This window comes from Gadus chalcogrammus, chromosome 13, assembly GCF_026213295.1.
Source record: "Gadus chalcogrammus isolate NIFS_2021 chromosome 13, NIFS_Gcha_1.0, whole genome shotgun sequence".
Taxonomy (NCBI): Eukaryota; Metazoa; Chordata; class Actinopteri; order Gadiformes; family Gadidae; genus Gadus; species Gadus chalcogrammus.
Window position 1 is genome coordinate 17,963,785 of NC_079424.1, and position 19,353 is coordinate 17,983,137.

Consider the following 19,353-nt stretch of genomic DNA (forward strand, 5'->3'; position numbering starts at 1 on the left):
AAGTGAGGATGCAGGTGATACTTTTATTCTTGAAATAGTCTGATTTAAAATAATATAACTAACCATGTCGACTATTTTTTAGATACACATTATAAATATTGTAAACCAAGTATTATGGTTAATTATTATTTTTTTGCGTGTGTATTTATCCAGAGTAGAGCCTGGCCAATAAAACCAATGCAGTCTGATATAATAGCGCATTGCATGCTAAATAATTTAAATAATTAGCCAATATATATAATTTTCAGGGAAAACATAAGAACATAATTTGGTAGGCCTACAGTTGTATGTAGATAATACTAATATTTGTATATTTAAATTATTTAATATGTAGAAAGTGATACACACAATAACACTTAACAAAGTAGCTAATAAAATTGTGCCCAGGACCAGGTTGTTATCAAACTTGCTATATGAAGAGAATGTTGTGTCTCCCACAAATAAAAAGGCCAAAGGGAAGAAAGTCTGATATGCTGCATTTCTCCATCCATAAAACAGAAAGTGAATACAAATGGAAGGACTTTAAATGCTTAAGGAAACCAAACCCATCAGCAGTTGTAGCAGCTCGTCAAGTAGGGAAGATTAGAGCCCTTACCTCTAGCTTCGCCAATTTGGAGCAAACGTTAAACTCTCTAGTCTCTATGGCTTCTCTGGCGTCCTCTAGTGTCACCACCCTGATCAGCGGGATTGTCCACACAATCTGGCTGTGTAAAAATATCGAAAGATGTATTTTTAGTTAATTTGTACTATCATTACCAAGAACACACGTTTGACCCGATCCGCTTGAAGATTGCCTTAAAATAAGGAGATTTAGCGTGATTTTGACTGGAAAGGATCTCTGCCCAATCGGACGTTTATTCATTCAGGTGGGTGGTTAACCCGCACCAAGATGGCGGCGGCCTTGACGCATACGTTCCACTGAACAGTGCAGCACAGCGATATCTAGTCAGTTATAAATATCTACGCCTAACCGTACCTCAACGCTCGTTGAAAATGCGGCAATAGATACATTTGAATATCAGGGAAGACCGGCTTGAAAAAAAAAAAAAAATTGAACCTCCCCGTCGGGGAATTGAACCCCGGTCTCCCGCGTGACAGGCGGGGATACTGACCACTATACTAACGAGGAGTTCTGTACAATCACCCATTGCCATGAATTATATACTATAGGTTAAATAGGGTGACTTTCGGGCTTCTGAGTACTTTTGAGTGACAAATTAAATGCAATTCCGAATTCAGCATTTCGCTTTTCAATATAGGCCTACTGAAGAGTTTGATGAAACCTGTAAGAAATAAGTTCCGCTTCTATACTTTTTCAACAATAAATCCATAATATACGCTACCATTTAGTCATGCCGTTTGTTCATTTTATTGAGCTTTATTATTGTGCTGGTTTGAAATTATACACACAATGTGATTGGCATTTATCCGAAAAAATTTGTCATCTTTAACTCCCTTAACTTTTCCCATTCATTCTCTATGGTAGTTCTTATCACTACGGATGTAATATTTTTCCGGCCACAAGCGGGATTTTGGTGTCGCTGTTTCCCCCCTCGGCAGAAGTAAGGAGATGATTGCTTCTCTGACAGACAGCAGAGCGTCGACAGGAGACCACTAGTCCTCCTCAACTCCTCTTTTCTGAAATGAAATGATTAGTCCTGGATTAATCATTTCATAATATATGTTTACACTTTTTACTAAATATATTCTGCACATTTTGATTGTTCATTTGCTTCCATATTATCTTTATTTATCTTCAATGTCAGTTTTGATTTTGGGTGTTTAATTATTCAGCTTGTGTTTATGTACAATAAAATATGACACTTTCATTAAAGGGCAGCGACTTTATTTGGATTATTTGTTGTTTTTATTATCATTAAGTTAAATTCAAACTTTTCAAGAAACAGTAAGTAAAAGTAGAATTTTTATCTATCCTTTAATAACAAGGTCTTATTATCATATTATCCTCAAAGATTAATTATTTCGACATTTGTCAAGTTCACATAAAAGTTGAAAATAGTTGAAAAGGAATAGTTTCGGATCATCTACACATGCTGTAGGAAGAATATAAGAGTATTCTAAATCAAATAAGGGTTTGGTTTATTTGGTTAACTTGGGATTCGAACCACTTCCTCTGGGAGACGCTCCTACTCGACAAAGAGTTCTTCACCGATCCGCGGCATTTTCGTTCTCACTTCCGATTGGCTAGTCAGCGTTCTATGGCTATACGCGGCTGGCCATGCCTTGTCAAACTAATTTCAGGTTACTTAAAGTAGAAGAGCACTTTTCCTGATTACTTGATACCTTTGAAGATAGATGCAAAACAAGGATTGAGCAGAGCAGCCGTCTCACGGAAATACGTAACGCTGTCAAGTCATTTAATCGATTCATTCGTGATCTGGGACACGTAATTTATAAACTTCGTGCCAAAAACACAAATTTCCAACAATATGACAGCTTTTGGCCACCCCTTTCTACTTTCACCTTTGATATCTATTAGTGAATTCACAGATATATTTAATGCAGGTGCACTGCAAACCGCGACGGAAAGAAAGGTAGCTGCTTCATGTCTTCTTTTTAGAATGAGTTTGAGATTGCTTTTGGCACGAAAAAATTCAAATTACGTTTCCCAGATCACAAATGAATAGATTAAATGATGTGACACGAAAGTCACGTATTTCCGTGAGACTGGTTTGGAGCAGCAGACAGATGCAGAAGTGAAACTGTAATCATATCCATATGTGTGAAACTGTTAAACTGTATACATCTCAATAATTTAAAAAAGAGTGTTGCTCTGTGTATTTCCACCCTATATTTTCAATTTATGTTTTTTGTTAATCTGTGCGAAATAAACAAACTTGGAGCATTCTCTATCCACTGTTTCCCACGGGCCATAGCCTTCTTGGAGTTAGTTTTTACCGTTTGCAAATGAGGTGGACCTGAGTGATGTGGCTGCAGAAATCTGCTATTCAAAAGGGTACATGAAATAACAGCCAGACAGGAAACATTAAAATGTAATATTTGAAATATATATATATTGATACTGTATCTTTCAAATATGCACTTGTTAACCACAAAAAAAGACACAAACCTTTCCTGTGATCTCCTTACATATACTGTAGTCTCCAACATGGTTGCCTGTGCTGCATGGGGATGCTCCAATTGCCCTGAGAAAGGAATACATGCACGGTTTACCCACCAAAGCAGGGAGGAGAAACAAATACTGGGCTCAAATCAGCATGAGCAATAATCAAAGATGAAGATGACCAAAAATATGTGAGGTGATCATATTCAAACAATGCAATTGTATTTTTTCATGAACAAAAACCACACCAGTTGGGAGCTTAATGTGAGAGGTTTTTAAAAGAACAGGGAAATGTTTGAAAAACAAGAATAGACTGATGTGTATGTGGTAAGTAAACTCAGGACACACTTTTGTGTTCACGCAAGATTGCCTTTAAATACATTCAGCTGTACGAGGTCCAAAAATCCTGTCCCAATTCTGTAGCCAGCATCTGTGAAAATTGTTTCCAACAGAAATCAGCATTTGGTGTACTTAACAGATCAAGACTGAAAAGAATCATACAGCTGAGGTCAAAAATTGAGGCAAAGAAAATGCAAATTAAAGAAAAAACCAACGATTAATATATGCCTATCTTGGAAGCTAGAGCCAATAGATTAAAAGGAAGTAGCCAACCTTTAACATCAAGTAAGCCCCAAACAGATCAGGTGCTCTCTCAGACAGGCATCTAGAACTTGATTGGGATCCCTGAATTCGGCATATTTATATTTGATTTAGTAGTTCATTGTGATATTGATTATAACGAATGTAAATAAGGTTAGATATCATTAAAAATCATGGCTTTATAAGTCCAAGTATCATAATTTGCATTATTAGAAACATCGTGGGGGGCCTGGCTTTTATTTAAGGGGCACTGGCCCAACTCAGAACCGCCAGTGAGCTTTATGAAATAGATCGTTGTGCAAGAGTAATATATGTAGACTGTGCATTAATGGTGATTTTTTTTTTCTCAAAATAGGATACAATCACGGCTGTTTACATTGTCGATTTAATGATTAAAAAGTCAAAAATATAAATAAATCCAAAATATCCTAATTTTCGATTCAAGTCATGCAACTTGCCAATAATAGCTGCCAGGAGTGCAACAAGTGCAACAGAGATGCAAAAAGAAAGTCAAACCTTGTTAATGTAATTATTATTACTAATTATATTATTATTTATGATTATTATTCAATAAGAATGGAATGAAGTTATTGGCTCCGCAGTGCTGCTTGCCCAAGGCTTAGAGGGGATCATGAACTGTAGCGATGCCTGTGTACCGCAACACAATTTCCTGTCTCTTACTTCCTATCAGCTGTAGACGCTAGCTAACAGAGTAAGAACAATGAGAACATGACAAGAAAATCAATAGCAAAGGATACAAAATGTGGACTTTTAAAACAAAGTAATTGACAAAGCAATATCTGAAACATGTAAAGGATCTCTCAGTGACCTATTTTATGGGTCTTAAACGTATAGATGTAACATTTCTGAATTAAAATATCAAAAAACGACTAGACATTTGGTTGAGTTGTGTACCTATATTATGACAAATGTTTCCAGCAATGTCTCTTATTAACTCCTGGCTAGCTTGCCAAATGGAGAAGTTAGAATCGGATTTAGACCTCTTGATATAAGAGGTCTAGATCCTTCAGATCAGGGTGCAGTTCATTGTCCCAAATAGACATTAGAGTCAAGATGAAATATTCAGTATTTCGGCTTCTGCAGGAGCCAATCATTAATTAATAATCTCTCTAATCATTCATTAATAATAATATCTGAGTGTCTGGGCCCCAGGATCTACCCCTTGGCATGCTGCAGGAAAAAGCTACCAGAAAGGCTTGCCTGTCTGGCAGCCTTATTGGATACATTCACACATGTTTATGTATTCACACAAAAGGTTTTCACACATTCACATATGGAGCCCTATCTTGTATCCGGCGCATTTGACTTAATCACTGGCGCATGTGTCGTTGCTAGTTTGCAACTGGCGCAGAGCGTTCTTTTCCCTCCTGCGCCACGCATCGGCAAATTAGGGAATGATCTTGCGCCCCAAGGGGCGGTTCGGCGAAAGGAGGAGGCGTGTTCTGGCGCAAACGTTCCCTGGTGCTATTTTGCAGTTTCAGAAACCACTTGCGCCACAAACCAGGAAATACCTGGTTTAAAGTCAGTGGCGCGTTTGATCAGATGCTATTTTAAGGGTGCATGCATAATGTTGCTTGTGCATCTCGCGCATACACTTTGCTTCTCTCATCTACCTAGCCATACATTCTTGGTAAATTATTTGGGAATGAACAGCTGATACAGCGGTAATAAGTTGTACTTTTAAATCAATGCATCTGCAAACACGTACAGCAAACACATATTTTCTTGACACAGACAACGTGTATAGCAAACACATATTTTCTTGATACAGACATCGTGTACATGCCCATAACTATTAGAGTGATGAGTATTTGATCGTGAGAAAACATTATTTTACCGCGAGTGAGTGTTAAAAAGAACACTCACTCGGGAGGTAGCCCAGTTGTCTTGTAACCGAAAGGTTGCTAGTTTGATCCCCAGCTCCTCCTAGCTGAGTGTTGATGTGTCCCTGAGCAAGACACTTAAGCCTAACTGCTCCTGACGAGCTGGCTGTCGCCTTGCATGGTTGACTCTGCCGTCGGTGTGTCAAGATGTGTATTAACTGATGTAAGTCGCTTTCGATAAAAGCGTCTGCTAAATGCCCTAAATGTAAATGTGCATCTGTCTCATCAGAGACTGCAGACGTGTCAATATATCAATTCGTCAGATTCAAATGCTCTCATGGCCCTCTCAATGGTTTATTGCACGTAAGGCCCAAACCACAACTACAGGTAATTAGGCTACTTCAGACCAACCCTTTTAGATTTGCGCTGGGTGTAAGAGTAATTTTTTCCGCCTGTAATATAGCGACATCGCCGTAGAACCGCCCACAAAGCTACTTGTGCTTGGCGCTTCTCACTTGCGTTTCAGACCGTTGAAATAGGGCCCATGGTGTTACACAGCTACAATGCTTTTGACATAAACCGGTACCAAAAAGAGTCACAATTCCACGTTGCAATTCCTGCAGACATGTTGCTGCTCGCGGACTTCATGCTCGCATAGAACGACCACTGCTGATCATACCCGCAAAAGAGACTTTGCCCCCCTAATATATGTGGTGCCGCCCCTGCCCTCAACCCTGTGATGGTCTCTTCTCCCTCTCCCTCACTGCTTATTCAATATAACTGAACCTCCCTCTCTCGCCAATAACTCATATAATGAGTTATTATGGAGCTTTGACCTATTGGATATGCAGGCCTACGTTAGATAGGCGATACCTAAATCTAAATTAAAAAAGGGTACTTATTCATCACCATTATCCCATATGTTGCTGAGAAGATAAACCCTACAAATCGAAATATGTAGAAGTACAAGTTGATGAGCCAGTTGTGGCTCTATGCTCACAAGTGTAGTCATGCTAGTATGATTGGTTGAATCAAAACTATTACTGATAGGTCGAGAATAGTCAAGTAGGCCTAATAAGGTACTTGAGTAGCCTAATAAATGTACCCCTGTGCCAAAAAAAATAGAAAGCTTTAGATTTATGTAAACAGAACACACAAAAATAACCTGATAGCTGGATACGCTAGTCTAGTGAATTAGGCCAATTCATTACAGCAATACAGCGCAGGTGTTTTGCCTACCTGGTCCGCAACAGCATGATTTCTGAGAACTAAATCCCAAGAATACTAGAGTCCCTTTTCCCCCATTTATTTGAAACTTTTTTATATTTGGTTTGCGTTCATACCGACGGGGGCTATTTAAAGTTTCACACTCGACCAATGGTCACCCAGAATTGAGAGCGACCAATGGCTACGCTGTTCCATATTGGGGCGTAACACGGGAGGACGTCATACCGTTTCTGAAATTAGCATTTGCTTAACCGTCACCATGTTTTAAATTGATTGATATCAGCAACAATGATTGACCTGATTGGGTTAAAAAATATACATGAATTAGAGAAGGGGAGTTACGTTTACAAAAGAGCCTTAAAAAATAAATAATTTGCAAAAACAAAATAACAGAAGTCAGATATTAAAGAGCTCAGAAGCAATCTTATATAGGTTGTATTTAGGCTTGTTTGTCACTACAGCTAACTATTCAGATGATGTTATTAGAGGTAGGGTTGAGTCATCCCAGTAGCAGACTACAAAGGAGGGTAAACGTCTAAGGCCTTCTCTATGCATACAATTCTTGCTGTGTTGAATGAACTGGTTTGGACACAACGTGTGATGTTGACAACTCATGTCAATTTCAGTATATCCTGTTAGGGTAATAGGGTTAGGGATACAGTATATTGGTTAGGGTTAGGGTAATAGCGGTAAACGCAGAAATCGTTGGTATGGGAGGAGATCCAGACCTTATCTGCAGAGAAAATGAAACATGAGGTTGTGAGAATCGTCTTTTATTAGTCTACTAGCCCCACAACAGAACCGCCAGTAATCTTTATTAAATAGAGAATTATGCAAATGTGATATATGATGTAAACGGTTACAGTAAGAAAACGGTTGGTTACATTATCAATTTATTGATTAAAACGTGAAAATATAAACAAATCTTCGCATCTAAAGTGCTCATATTTTTAATGGAGGCAGCAAACCGAGTCATGCAACTTTTCACTAATAGCTGACAGGATATGCACAAACTAGCAAGCATAGACAAACAAATCAACAACAGTCATGAGAGGCAGCATGTGCGGCAGGATGGTTCGTCATCAACCACGTTTCCTGTGTGGAAGCGTTCTTGCGAATATCGTTCACCTCGGTGGACGTCCAGGTAGGGATGCCAATCCTCAGAGGGAGAGCACAACAACCTCAGTCTCTGTGGGCAGAAGCAGGATTCAAAGTGTGGACTGATCGTGCATGCACGCAAGTACACACTACATGTATTCAAGCAAGAACCGATAATTGCAAAAACATTCTGTGCATTCACACTGATACAAACAAATGAATGCCCGCATGCATGCACACACGGACACATACACAGGCAGACTCACAAAAAACAAACAGTGAAGAAGTGATAAACACACACACACCTTCCTGAAACTTCCCTGTGCTCCTGCCAGTTTGTACAGGGCAGTGGCAGGGATCAGGACAATGCAAAAGACAGCCATGCACCAGCCAAGGTCCAAACCCCAGGCAGGGTACTCTACTGTTCCATAGGTGGGAGGTATGGACATAGCCAGAGACAACACCAGGATTATCTAGACACAGAGGCAGCAAAGTCAGGGTCAGTGCATAAGGAATAAAACACGACAGGGTGGTTTATTCCATGTATACCATATTTACCAAAAATAATTAGATATTAGTTAATTTCACCTATAACATTAATGTTCTTTTTATTGACTAAATCAGCTGAATACATTTTAGTTCTGCAGCCCTTTGAGAATATTGTTTTGGAATTGTCAAAGGAAAATGTTAAAAGGTGTCAGGTTATGAAAAACAATGCACACCCTTGGAATGTTATTGGCCAATCAAAGTATTTAACAATGCTCTGGTATAGCTTTACTTTACTAGCCCTTTCACTTACCAACCAAGTATTAACCAGAATTATTCACTGCCTAACAATCATTTAGCTTGAACTGAATATGCTATGAATATACTGTATAATAACTATTGGCCATTTTTTATTCCATAAAGAACAGACATCTTACAAAAAGTATAACATATAAGCTGTCATGTGACACAGTGTAAACTGGAAAGTCTGGTGCTAGTTCATCTGCCTTACGATTGGCGGACAAAATATTCTTTGTTTCCAGGGTTTGGGGTCATTTTCAGAGCGTATTTAGGAGTGCACTTACAAGTGTGACGAAGGGTGTGATGAAGTACCAACATAGTCTCCAATACAGCCAGAACCACACACTCTTAGTCCCGATCATCATCTCAATGTCTTTAATGAAGCGACGGCCACCTGAAACAACATCATTAAAGACATGCAAATACAATCTTGTAAATGTGTGAATATCTCAAAGATTCCGAAAATATTTATATTATATTTCACATATTTACCATAAATGTAGAATATGCCAAAAACTTCTAAAAACCCAATAACTAGCACGACCCAGCCAGCAACAAAGTGGTCTATTAGCGTCACCCAGTATATTCCTGCCTGTAAACACACATAAATACACACACACACACACACACACACACACACACACACACACACACACACACACACACACACACACACACACACACACACACACACACACACACACACACACACACACACACACACACACACACACATTGTGGTTAAGAACCTAAAGCTCAAAATGCAAAACAACAGTAAAAGTGGTGAAATGTTTCAGAAGACGAACCTGTGTAACACATGGAAGTCCCAGCAGAAACATAAAGGCACATGTGACTATTGCGATTAATGCGCGTTTCTTTTCTATGTATTTAGGGAATGCATCATGCAGGCAGGTTGTTATCAGCTCTATAAATGGATATGGAGAGAATAGAGAGACATTGACAAAACAAAAGAGAAAACAAAACGATGTACACATGACGTACAAACCAATAAAATAAGTGCAAATTAATGCGGAAATATTTGGCTTATGATTATGCCTCGTGTAAAAATTTATGCTGGGATTCCAAGATGACAATGTCAATCTTAAACTCACCCATGCCAGCAAACTGACTGTCAAGACCCAAAGTGAAGAGCATTAAAAAGAACAAGATGGACCATAAAGGTGAAATTGGAAGGTTAGCCAGTGCAGCTGGATATACAATGAAGGCCAGACCAAATCCTGGGCAAAGATAGAGAAACCAATGAATGACGAGACTTGCAATGGCCAATGGTGATGACATTGTGTAACTGAGAGTGCATTGAACGGCTCACCTTCCTTGGTCACCTCTTCAATAGGAATCCCATAGATGTGAGCCATGTACCCCAATATAGAAAAGATGGCAAAGCCAGCAAAAATGCTTGTGGCTATATGAAATGAAGATGTTGAATGTAAGTTATGTAAGTTTTCATTCAAAGACACATTATTGCCCAATGGAGATTATCTGCTGACTATGTGCGGGAGTCATTCAGTAATTACCCCTGCTTTACTCCTGATCATGTTTTTTTGCACATTTTCATTCATATTTTTCATATCACTAGTTTGAATATACAACAGAATACTTTTCTCCTACCACAATTAATAATGCATATTAGAAAGGTGTCCACAACCAAGTTGTTCTGAAACTTGTTGTACGAGGACAATGCTGTGACTCCCCCGAATCCAACAGACAGTGAATAGAAGATCTGAGTGGCAGCATCCCTCCACACCTATAACATACACACAGGTAGAATCAGGTGAGCAAAAGTTACACTTCCCGCGATATATATATTGGTGTATTACCCAAGTGGCAGTTAAGAGGAGGAGGACCGGGTCTTACCTCTATCTCTGCTAATTTAGTCAGATTAGATTTCGAGCCAATGTAGAAATCGATTCCATCTTTGGCGCCCTCTAGTGTCAGACCCCTGATCAGCAGGATGGTAAGCACCACATAGGGGAATGTGGCTGTGAAGTACACAACCTAAGGGTAGCATGATATCAGAGCATGCAGAATACGAAACTACGCATTCAATGTAAATATTAAATATGAGTTAGACACCATATGCAAAGCCTACATAACACAAGTAGCAATATCAGAGAGCTTTTCCAATAATGAGGTATTTTGTGGGCTAGACCCTCTGGAAAAGTCTTCAGGCAACCGGTGCGTCTGGTTTGATGGTGAGTGTGGACAATACCTACATGAACATTTCTATACAAAATCAATGTTTCATGCCGAAACAATCAAATGGAAGTTTGCCTAGGGTATAGGTCATTTGAATGTGTCCGAGACTCGTGGTCATTTGAAGGTTATATGGTAATATCCAATATTGCTTTGGGTTCGAAATAATCTAGGATCCAGCATTCCTACTATGTTGCAGCAGTACTTCTGGGCGGAGACGGCACAGAGCTTGGGCCAGAAACCAAAAACCACAGGGGCTGGAGACACACCTTGTTCTTGTTTAAGTCCCTGCTCACAATGCAGATCTTTGCACCTGTGCTGAATTTGCGTTGAATCAAAACATACTCACTTTTCCAGAAGACTTGATTCCTTTCAGCAGGACTGCAGCAATGATGATGGAGCTCAACAGCAGACAGAGGGCCAACTGCCAGACTATCGACCCCGTCTCACCAAGCCCACTGGATCGTTGGAGGACCACCTGACTGAATGGAAGGAGTGAGAGACGTTTTTTCGATTAGATTTAGTTCTATAATGGAAATACGAAATCCGGATTCAGTATTAGTCCTTTGTAGTCGCATATATATGCTACACTCTTACTCCCAGTACTGCTCAGTGAGACTCGTGATGATGTTGGAGGTAGAGCAGGAACAGTTTTCCCTGGTCCAGTTAGACACTGACATGCTGGTTACATTGACAGCCACTAGAGGGGGAAGAGATGCCCGGCAAATGAGTGAGTCAGGCTTTCAGTTACAATTAAAATGCTGTTCACATCTTCAGAGCATACATAATAAGTACATGATTCATACATACAGATATATAAATAAAGGTGTTATTTGAAGAACAATTTAAGGAACACACAATCAATTTGCAGACACATCTTCATAAAAAAGAGCTCTATTTCACTATTTCTGAATGGTATCCGGGTAGAAACAAAGTCTAACATCATGGGTACCATGTTGTGGGCTGGTGCAGTTCACACCATCCAAGACGTTAGTCCATGGGAGGGGATACTGGAAGGATGCAAATAAGTAATATAAAGTGTAGGAGAGGATGACCCCATAGTATATGGAAACCATCACGTTCCCAATCAGCCCCGCCATGCCAACCCCTGGAGAAGAGGAGGGAGAATATGAACATCTGGCATGCTGAGACTTCAACAGACATTACAATGTGGCTTGTGTTGAAGGAGAAAGTCTTTCTAGCAAAGTAATTAACAAGGGGATGCTTTTTCTACATTTTATTCAGATACTGTTGTACCCTCATGAAGATAACAAAAGGTCTATAATGATCGATGTAATGATCTATTAATCTTAATTCTGCAGGTCATTCAGAGAAGGTAAGCATTGGGTTTACCCTGGAGCAGCGGCACTGCGCTCCATGTGTTAATGGGGCCCTGGCTGCAGAACTGCCCCAGAGCGGTCTCCAGAAAGTAGAGGGGAACCCCAAGACAGATCAACATGATAAAGTAGGGAATGAGGAAGGCCCCTACAATGAAAAACACAAAGAAGGGCCAACGATCACAGAGAAGAAAAAAACATACACAAAGCACAACAAAATACAACAAATACAACAAAATACATGTATTAATTTGTGCTATTCAGTTATTAGTCTAAAAGGAATTAGATAAAAAAATACCTCCTCCATTCTTATACGCCAAATATGGAAACCTCCAGATGTTGCCAAGGCCAACAGCCATACCGATCATGGAGAGAAGATACTCCCTCTTATTGGTCCAATTGCCTCGCACAGTATTTTCATCCTCCTCTCTCTCACTGTCATCACTGCCAGAGATATCCTGTGAAGTGCAACAGAGATGCATATGCAAGTCAAACCTTGTTAATGTAATTAGTATTACTTTCATCATTATTCGTAAGAATGAAATACTATCAATGTTATCCTAAGTTCTTGGCTCCGCAGTGCTGCTCGCCCGAGGCTAAGAGAGGATCATGAACTCTAGCAATGTCTGTGTATGTAACTCAATTTCCTGTCTCTTACTTCCTATCACTTCCCCTGTGCATGCAGCTAACAGAGCGAGAAGCATAAGAACATGACAAGAATAAAAATAACAAAGACAAGGAGAATAAATATTTTTTTCAAACAAAGTAATTGTCAAAGCAATATCCGAAAGATGTACATGTCTAGGGAACGGAAATCTCCCAGTGGCGTCTCTGGACCTATTCTAGGGGGCTTAAAGCAGTCTTTCTCAAGTTGTATCAAGTCGTCCGCAAGAGACCCCTAGTGGTTGACGAGTAGATTAAGATCCAGTTTTATACGTTTTTGGAGCTATACAGCTATTCAAATGAATAAAGGTTGAATAGTCCATCTGTCCATTGGGAAACGCCATATATTTGCGTCAAAGCTGATTTCCTTAGGGGTAAAAGTTGCTTAGGGCAGCAATAACATCCTCCTTTGCTGTGGTATTTTCTGCATAATTTCTTCAAGTTTAAGCCTCAACAAATCAGAGCAAACTGTAGCTGGGACATTGACCTTAAAAATGAAATTATTCCACTCTGAGTTTGTCCTGTCATTTTTGGGTTTTGGGAGAATGTGCAGATGGAGCTTCACCGTCCACACAGACACACTTGTTACACTTTATGTGTCCGGAAGGCCTAACCCTCAATCAGACGCGGGCATGAAATAAATCGCTGCTCCGGCGGAGCTGCCCCATGTGCCATAGAGTTATACTATGTGTCAGGGAAGCCTTACCCTCAGACAGGGTATTAAATGAATCACTGCTTAGACAGCGCTTCATTATCCACACACACTCGCGTTATAAGTGTCCGAAAAGCCACTTTCCCTTGCAAGCCTCATTTAACCGCTGCCCAGACGGAGCTCCACATCCTCCAGCAGAATATGTGCAGTGTTTGGACTGGTAGTGGGTGTTCACCTGAGTGGGGTGAATCATGCTCATCTACCTGACAACGACGCCGAGGCCGGGGGCTTTTCAAAACGGACTGTTCCATTAAAACTGTTCGAACAAAACTTCAGAACTAGGCGAAAAAAACAGGGGGACTATCCGATTGCAGATTCTATCCTCTACTAAAGTCGTAGTTAGTGAAAGGGCCAGGAATAAGACATTTTCCATACGTCAGTGACTATCAAACTGTTCACAGGCTTTGTGATTATTATAATTTAGTCATGCAAATCTGTTGCAAAGGAACAGCATAGGTATTAATAACCCCATTTAGCGTAACATACTGTTGAAGTAGGCCTATTTGTTCTTGGATATTTGGGTAGTAAGGTGGTCCGTGAGGTTCTTTTGTCTGAAAAAGTTGTCTTAAAAGTAGCAATTTATTATGTAGCAATTTACACATAAAATTATCTAAAAACGACCAGACTCAACTTTGTTGATTTGTGTACCTACATTATCATAATTGTTTCCAACAATGTTCAAAGCCAGAGAACCACAGAGATTTTGGCAGGCCAAAATCCTGAATATCATCAATCATGAGTTCAACGATCTGTATGAGGGATGTGCGAAATACCAAATGTACTTACCCTACTTGTTTTGAAATGTGAGACACCCCTGGTTTAATGTGTAGTAGTTAGGCTGCTTTTTAGGACAGGGTCCTTTGTAATTTGTGTAATTGTCTAGAGATATTGACCAAACAATTGCTCAATAGAGAGTGAAAGCTGCCAGACAGCTTCGACTGGAAGTACTGCTTCTCGGTTGAATATCCAATATCTTTCCAAAACAAAAAATGTAACATTTTCAACTCCCCCGTCAGCTACCCCCACAAGGAGAATCTAATTCTGGAACCCTGAAATGTGTACGGTAACATTATGAACTTATAACAATGTTTACCATGTTCATGAAGTTATTTTTAGTGTGATTGTCTTGAGCACAGTACTGGGCTACCCCACATTGGTTTATCTAAGGCTCTTTGGGTACTCGACTCATCTAATGGTTAGCAAACAGAGAAGTTATGATCTGGTGTGGTACACTGCTTAATTTGCCCGGTCGATCGCAAAGTCTGTTCTGGTAGTTTGTGTGACATTCCAAAAAAAAAAAAGAAGTTGTTTCAAGACCTTGATTTACTCAAGACATTCGATGCATTTATGTGCTATCCATTTAGGGAAAAGGTTGAGGTTTATTTACTGCAAATTTTCAGCGCTGTTTCACCTGAACCAGCTGCAGTGGAGGATGAGATTCCAGGGCTCAGCGACCATTTTGGAATTTAGGAATAAATTATTTGGCTTTACTTATTTATGCCAGTCAGCCTTTTCCCACATGAAGATTATTAAGTCTAAATACCGTTCCACCATGACTTATGGTAATTTGGAATCCTGCTTGAGACTAGATACCAGCAGCAACTCTCCGGACTATGCAACCTTGGATGACTCCATTCAGTGCAAATCATCAAAATACAGAAAAATAAATATTTGTTTTGCATCTTTTAATGTAGGTATATCTTTTTGACCTGGATATTTTGAAAGTAGCTTGGCACCCCTGTCCCATAGCCTCTCTTTGTTGAACAATTGGCAGTTTGTGATACCTGGGTGAGATAGGCCCTGTGAGGTCTGTTGTTGGACTGTAAGTCAAACAAAGGGCCATTTGGGGCTAGAACAAAACCCTTAGTTACTCCATTGATCAATTAATTTAAGAACAATACGGTACATAAGAGCCAGAGGTCTGGCAGAGAGGAGGATGAGATGAAGGACGGTGAATCCACATAGATGGTTCAATCAACTCCTCAAGAGTAATGGGGGAATAGAGACAGATTTTTGGCCGGAATCAACTAAAAGTGGGGGTCAGAGAGGGGGATCTAGCTGGGACAGGTGTGAGGGCAGGGAGAAGGTATTAAATTAACTGTTTGGCCAGGGAGAAGGTTTCATCAACTTACAGTGGGAGACAGAGGTCAGAGACAGAGGTCAGAGACAGGGGTCAGAGACAGAGGTCAGAGACAGGGGTCAGAGACAGAGGTCAGAGACAGGGGTCAGAGACAGGGGTCAGAGACAGAGGTCAGAGACACAGGTCAGAGACAGGGGTCAGAGACAGGGGTCAGAGACAGACGTCAGAGACAGGGGTCAGAGACAGAGGTCAGAGACAGGGGTCAGAGACAGGGGTCAGAGACAGAGGTCAGAGACAGGGGTCAGAGACAGAGGTCAGAGACACAGGTCAGAGACAGGGGTCAGAGACAGAGGTCAGAGACAGGGGTCAGAGACAGAGGTCAGAGACACAGGTCAGAGACAGGGGTCAGAGACAGGGGTCAGAGACAGAGGTCAGAGACAGGGGTCAGAGACAGGGGTCAGAGACAGAGGTCAGAGACAGGGGTCAGAGACAGAGGTCAGAGACAGGGGTCTGGCAGGGCGGGGGATGATGGGGCAGCCGTAGCTCAGCAGGTAGAGCAGGTAGACTCGGAAGGTTGCTAATTTGATCCCTGCATCCTCCTAGCTGACTGTAAATAAATATATGTATATATTTTTTAAGCAACTCACAAGAGCCATGCAATCCACAAGTGAGTGAAAGTGACTGTGGAATTCATTTTACCAGACAAAGGCGGAGCTATATCCATGGTGATATCATTTTACGAGGCAAAAATACTGAATATTTGTGTATTGCGCTACACAAAACGCAATTCGTCTACTGTGGGTTGCGCATAATAAAGTCCAATAAAAAACCCTATATCCTCCTCATTCATTGGTTGTCTTGCTTCCTATGGAATCAAATTAGGGTCAAAGTATTGTAACTGTGCCTTATTAAAGAGTCCAATATTATGTTCATCTGGCTATTCAGGTGTAAGCGTCCAATGTGGGACAAAAGTTTAGTACATGACCCGTAGGTTTGTACTAGTAGATTTGACCTGTAGCTTTAAACTTAACTTGGGTTAAGTGAGTTCTGTACGAACATGTTTTACAAACAACTTATGCACTTTAGCTGCAAACCTTTTTGTAGGTGCAAACCTTTGATGTGTAAATCTATTTGTTCCAAATATATTTCACACATTCAAACATTTGAATATATTCACATAATGTTTCCACACATTCTCACATACACAGTACTACTAGATCTAAAGTACTTTTTACCCTAATTTGATTACCTTCCTATTTTTGAGCGCCTACTTCATCGTAGGAGGAATTCTGGGCAGAATGAGTTCGGAAAAATCATTCATGAGTATTTTGACGTTTGAATATTGACCTTGTTCATACACCTGGTTCATCATTCGTTCACTTTCCCATCCCTAGTGCGTTGGAGAGGCTGCTTCTGCCCCAATACAACGCAACAGAGTGGAGTGTGGTGCATCCACTAAGACAAGATGGGTCTTCTGCAAAACCGGCTGAATTCAAATGAGCTACAGTTAAAAATGTGTATGGATTTGAGCCCTACTATTCATAAGTATAGCAATAATTGATCAGGAAGTCACACTATACGGTTTGGTGATGAGTTGTTGTAAAGGATCATCAGGTTTTCTTGTAGCCTGCTCCAAAACATGTATTTGCGCTAAAATTCCAGCAGAAGATGTTGCTGCTCGCGGACTTGTGGCTCGTACGGTTGATCCTACCCGCAAATCCCCCAGTAGAGGGTTTGCCCCCCGAACATATGACGACCCTGCCCTCAACCTTCTGATGGTCTCTGTCCTCCCTCTCTCTCGCGGCTAGAATAAATGTGCCAAAGTCGAACAAAGAGTTAGATTTATGGGAACAGAACACACAATAATAACGTAATAGCTGGATACACAGGACTACTGAATTATGCGAGCTATTCACAGCATTAAAGCGCAGGTGTTTTGTGGGCAGGTGTTTTTTTGCTTACCTGGTCCGCAATAGCTTGATTTCTGAGAACTATGTCCCCGGAAGAGTGGATTATTTTTTTCCCCATTTCTTTTAAGATTTGTTATATTTGTTAGTGTTCATACCGACGAGGTCAATGTCAAGTTTCGCACTTCAAAAATACGGACATGGTATTGGTATGTGGTCCCTCAGAATTGAGAGCGACCAATGGCTACGCTGTTCCATATTTGGGCGTAAGGCGGGAAGACGTCCTGTCGTTTCCTGACACGAGTATTTGCAAGCGCGTGCATTAATCTTGCTGCCATCTTTTGAACAGCAACACCGTTGACGTGGTTAATATATGTTATGGATAGTGAAAAAATGAATTAGACAAGTGGAGTTCAGTTTACAAAAGGGCTTAAAAAAATAAGAAAGTAGTATTATGTCAGTCAGATGTATATGCAACTATCTTATAGGCTGTATTTGGGCTTGTCACTACAGCAAACCATTCAGATGGTGTTATTAGAAGTAGGGTTGAGTCATCCCAGTAGCAGACTACAAAGGATGGTAAGGTAGCCCCTTCTCTAATCAACACTGTAGTTCTGTCTATTATGGCGATACATACAATTCTTGCTGCGTTGTCCTGGTGTGGACACAACGCGTGATGTTGGCAACTCATGTCGGATGTGCAATTTCAGTAGGTATCCTGTTAGGGTAGGGTTAAGGATAGTGGTAGGGTTAATGTTAGTATCTGGGTTAGGGTTATAGGGTTAAGGTAATAGGGTAAGTCATAGAATTAGCGTTAGTTATTGTGTTGACAGCCTAAAGGATACATTTAAATCAATCAACAGCAACAACAAGCTAGATTCCCCATCTGTGACGGTGACCAGGTAGTTGGTATTTGGGCGGTTTGGTTTTGGGAAAGTACAAAGTTAAGCAACCTCCTTCCTATTTTTATCTCTCAAACAGCTACTGCTGTTAATGACAATATGCGCTCATGTTATTTAAGTCAATTATGCACATCCCATTTGGTTATCTTTCTTGAATGACATCATTAGCTCATATTCACCGCAACCTCTTTGCAGGCACTTATTCCTGGCTCACCAAAAACCTGACACACAAGTCGGATCGCTCCACCCTCTAACTGCTCTGTCTCACAGAAAGACACACACGCGCCCGCGCACGGACGCAGGCACACACACACACACACACACACACACACACACACACACACACACACACACACACACACACACACACACACACACACACACACACACACACGCACACACACACACACACGTACACACACACACACACACACACACACACACACACACACACACACACACACACACACACACACACACACACACACACACACACACACACACACACACACACACACACACACACACACACACACACACACACACATTTTATGTACTTTATTTGATTCCACATTACAAGTTAATATCATTTTAGGAACCAAATGTGATGAATTATCCAACAACTATTTGACCAACAAACATCTTGTTATGGGAACATTAAGGGTACAGGAAACATTTCCTTTTCCAGATGAACATGCTCCCTATAACAGCTGATATTGAGCAGTACTTAGCTAGCTGTCTGGCCCTTCTTTTACTTAGTCCACTGATGTTAAGTCCACTGACCACCAGCCTATGCACATGGCCTAGACTGCCAAAGACAAGAACAATGAGGACACATTTATAGCCACAGCTTTCAATGGCAGATGTTAGAGGATGGTATTTCAGTTTCACACACACA

The 19,353-nt window shown here is 40.6% G+C and overlaps 1 protein-coding gene, 1 long non-coding RNA gene and 1 other non-coding gene across 5 annotated transcripts; all 3 read right to left on the reverse strand.

Annotated features, from left to right (window-relative positions):
- Positions 1-601: 601 nt before the first annotated feature.
- LOC130402614 (uncharacterized) lies at positions 602-6,903 on the reverse strand. 3 transcript variants are annotated; one of them, XR_008903948.1, is made up of 4 exons: positions 6,769-6,903; positions 3,092-3,167; positions 2,920-2,962; positions 1,296-1,638 (listed from the first exon to the last, which is right to left on the reverse strand). It is a non-coding gene; the product is annotated as an uncharacterized LOC130402614 (long non-coding RNA). The 3 variants fall into 3 exon arrangements; XR_008903947.1 differs by lacking the exons at positions 1,296-1,638; positions 2,920-2,962 and adding an exon at positions 602-704; XR_008903949.1 differs by lacking the exon at positions 2,920-2,962.
- On the reverse strand, positions 1,058-1,129 carry trnad-guc (transfer RNA aspartic acid (anticodon GUC)). Its single transcript has one exon. It is a non-coding gene; the product is annotated as a tRNA-Asp (tRNA).
- A 627-nt stretch (positions 6,904-7,530) lies between the features above and the next one.
- On the reverse strand, positions 7,531-17,710 carry slc6a14 (solute carrier family 6 member 14). Its single transcript, XM_056606154.1, has 15 exons — positions 17,609-17,710; positions 12,490-12,649; positions 12,208-12,339; positions 11,807-11,962; positions 11,452-11,554; positions 11,204-11,336; positions 10,516-10,656; positions 10,270-10,405; positions 9,971-10,063; positions 9,753-9,878; positions 9,447-9,565; positions 9,133-9,232; positions 8,925-9,034; positions 8,160-8,327; positions 7,531-7,945 (listed from the first exon to the last, which is right to left on the reverse strand). Exons 1-15 carry the CDS (start codon positions 17,672-17,674, stop codon positions 7,802-7,804), a joined length of 1,887 nt encoding a protein of 628 aa, XP_056462129.1. The 5' UTR covers positions 17,675-17,710; the 3' UTR covers positions 7,531-7,801.
- Positions 17,711-19,353: the final 1,643 nt, after the last annotated feature.

Bases quoted from the DNA above. Each gene is read 5' to 3' on its own strand.
- slc6a14 (XM_056606154.1), bottom strand. From the start codon at position 17,674: ATGGGGAAAAAAATAATCCACTCTTCCGGGGACATAGTTCTCAGAAAT. The intron at 9,566-9,752 runs GTGAGTTTAAGA...ATCCATTTATAG, and splicing joins CAGTCAGTTTGCTGGCATGG to AGCTGATAACAACCTGCCTG. The intron at 9,035-9,132 runs GTAAATATGTGA...ATGTTGTTTCAG, and splicing joins TGGCATATTCTACATTTATG to GTGGCCGTCGCTTCATTAAA.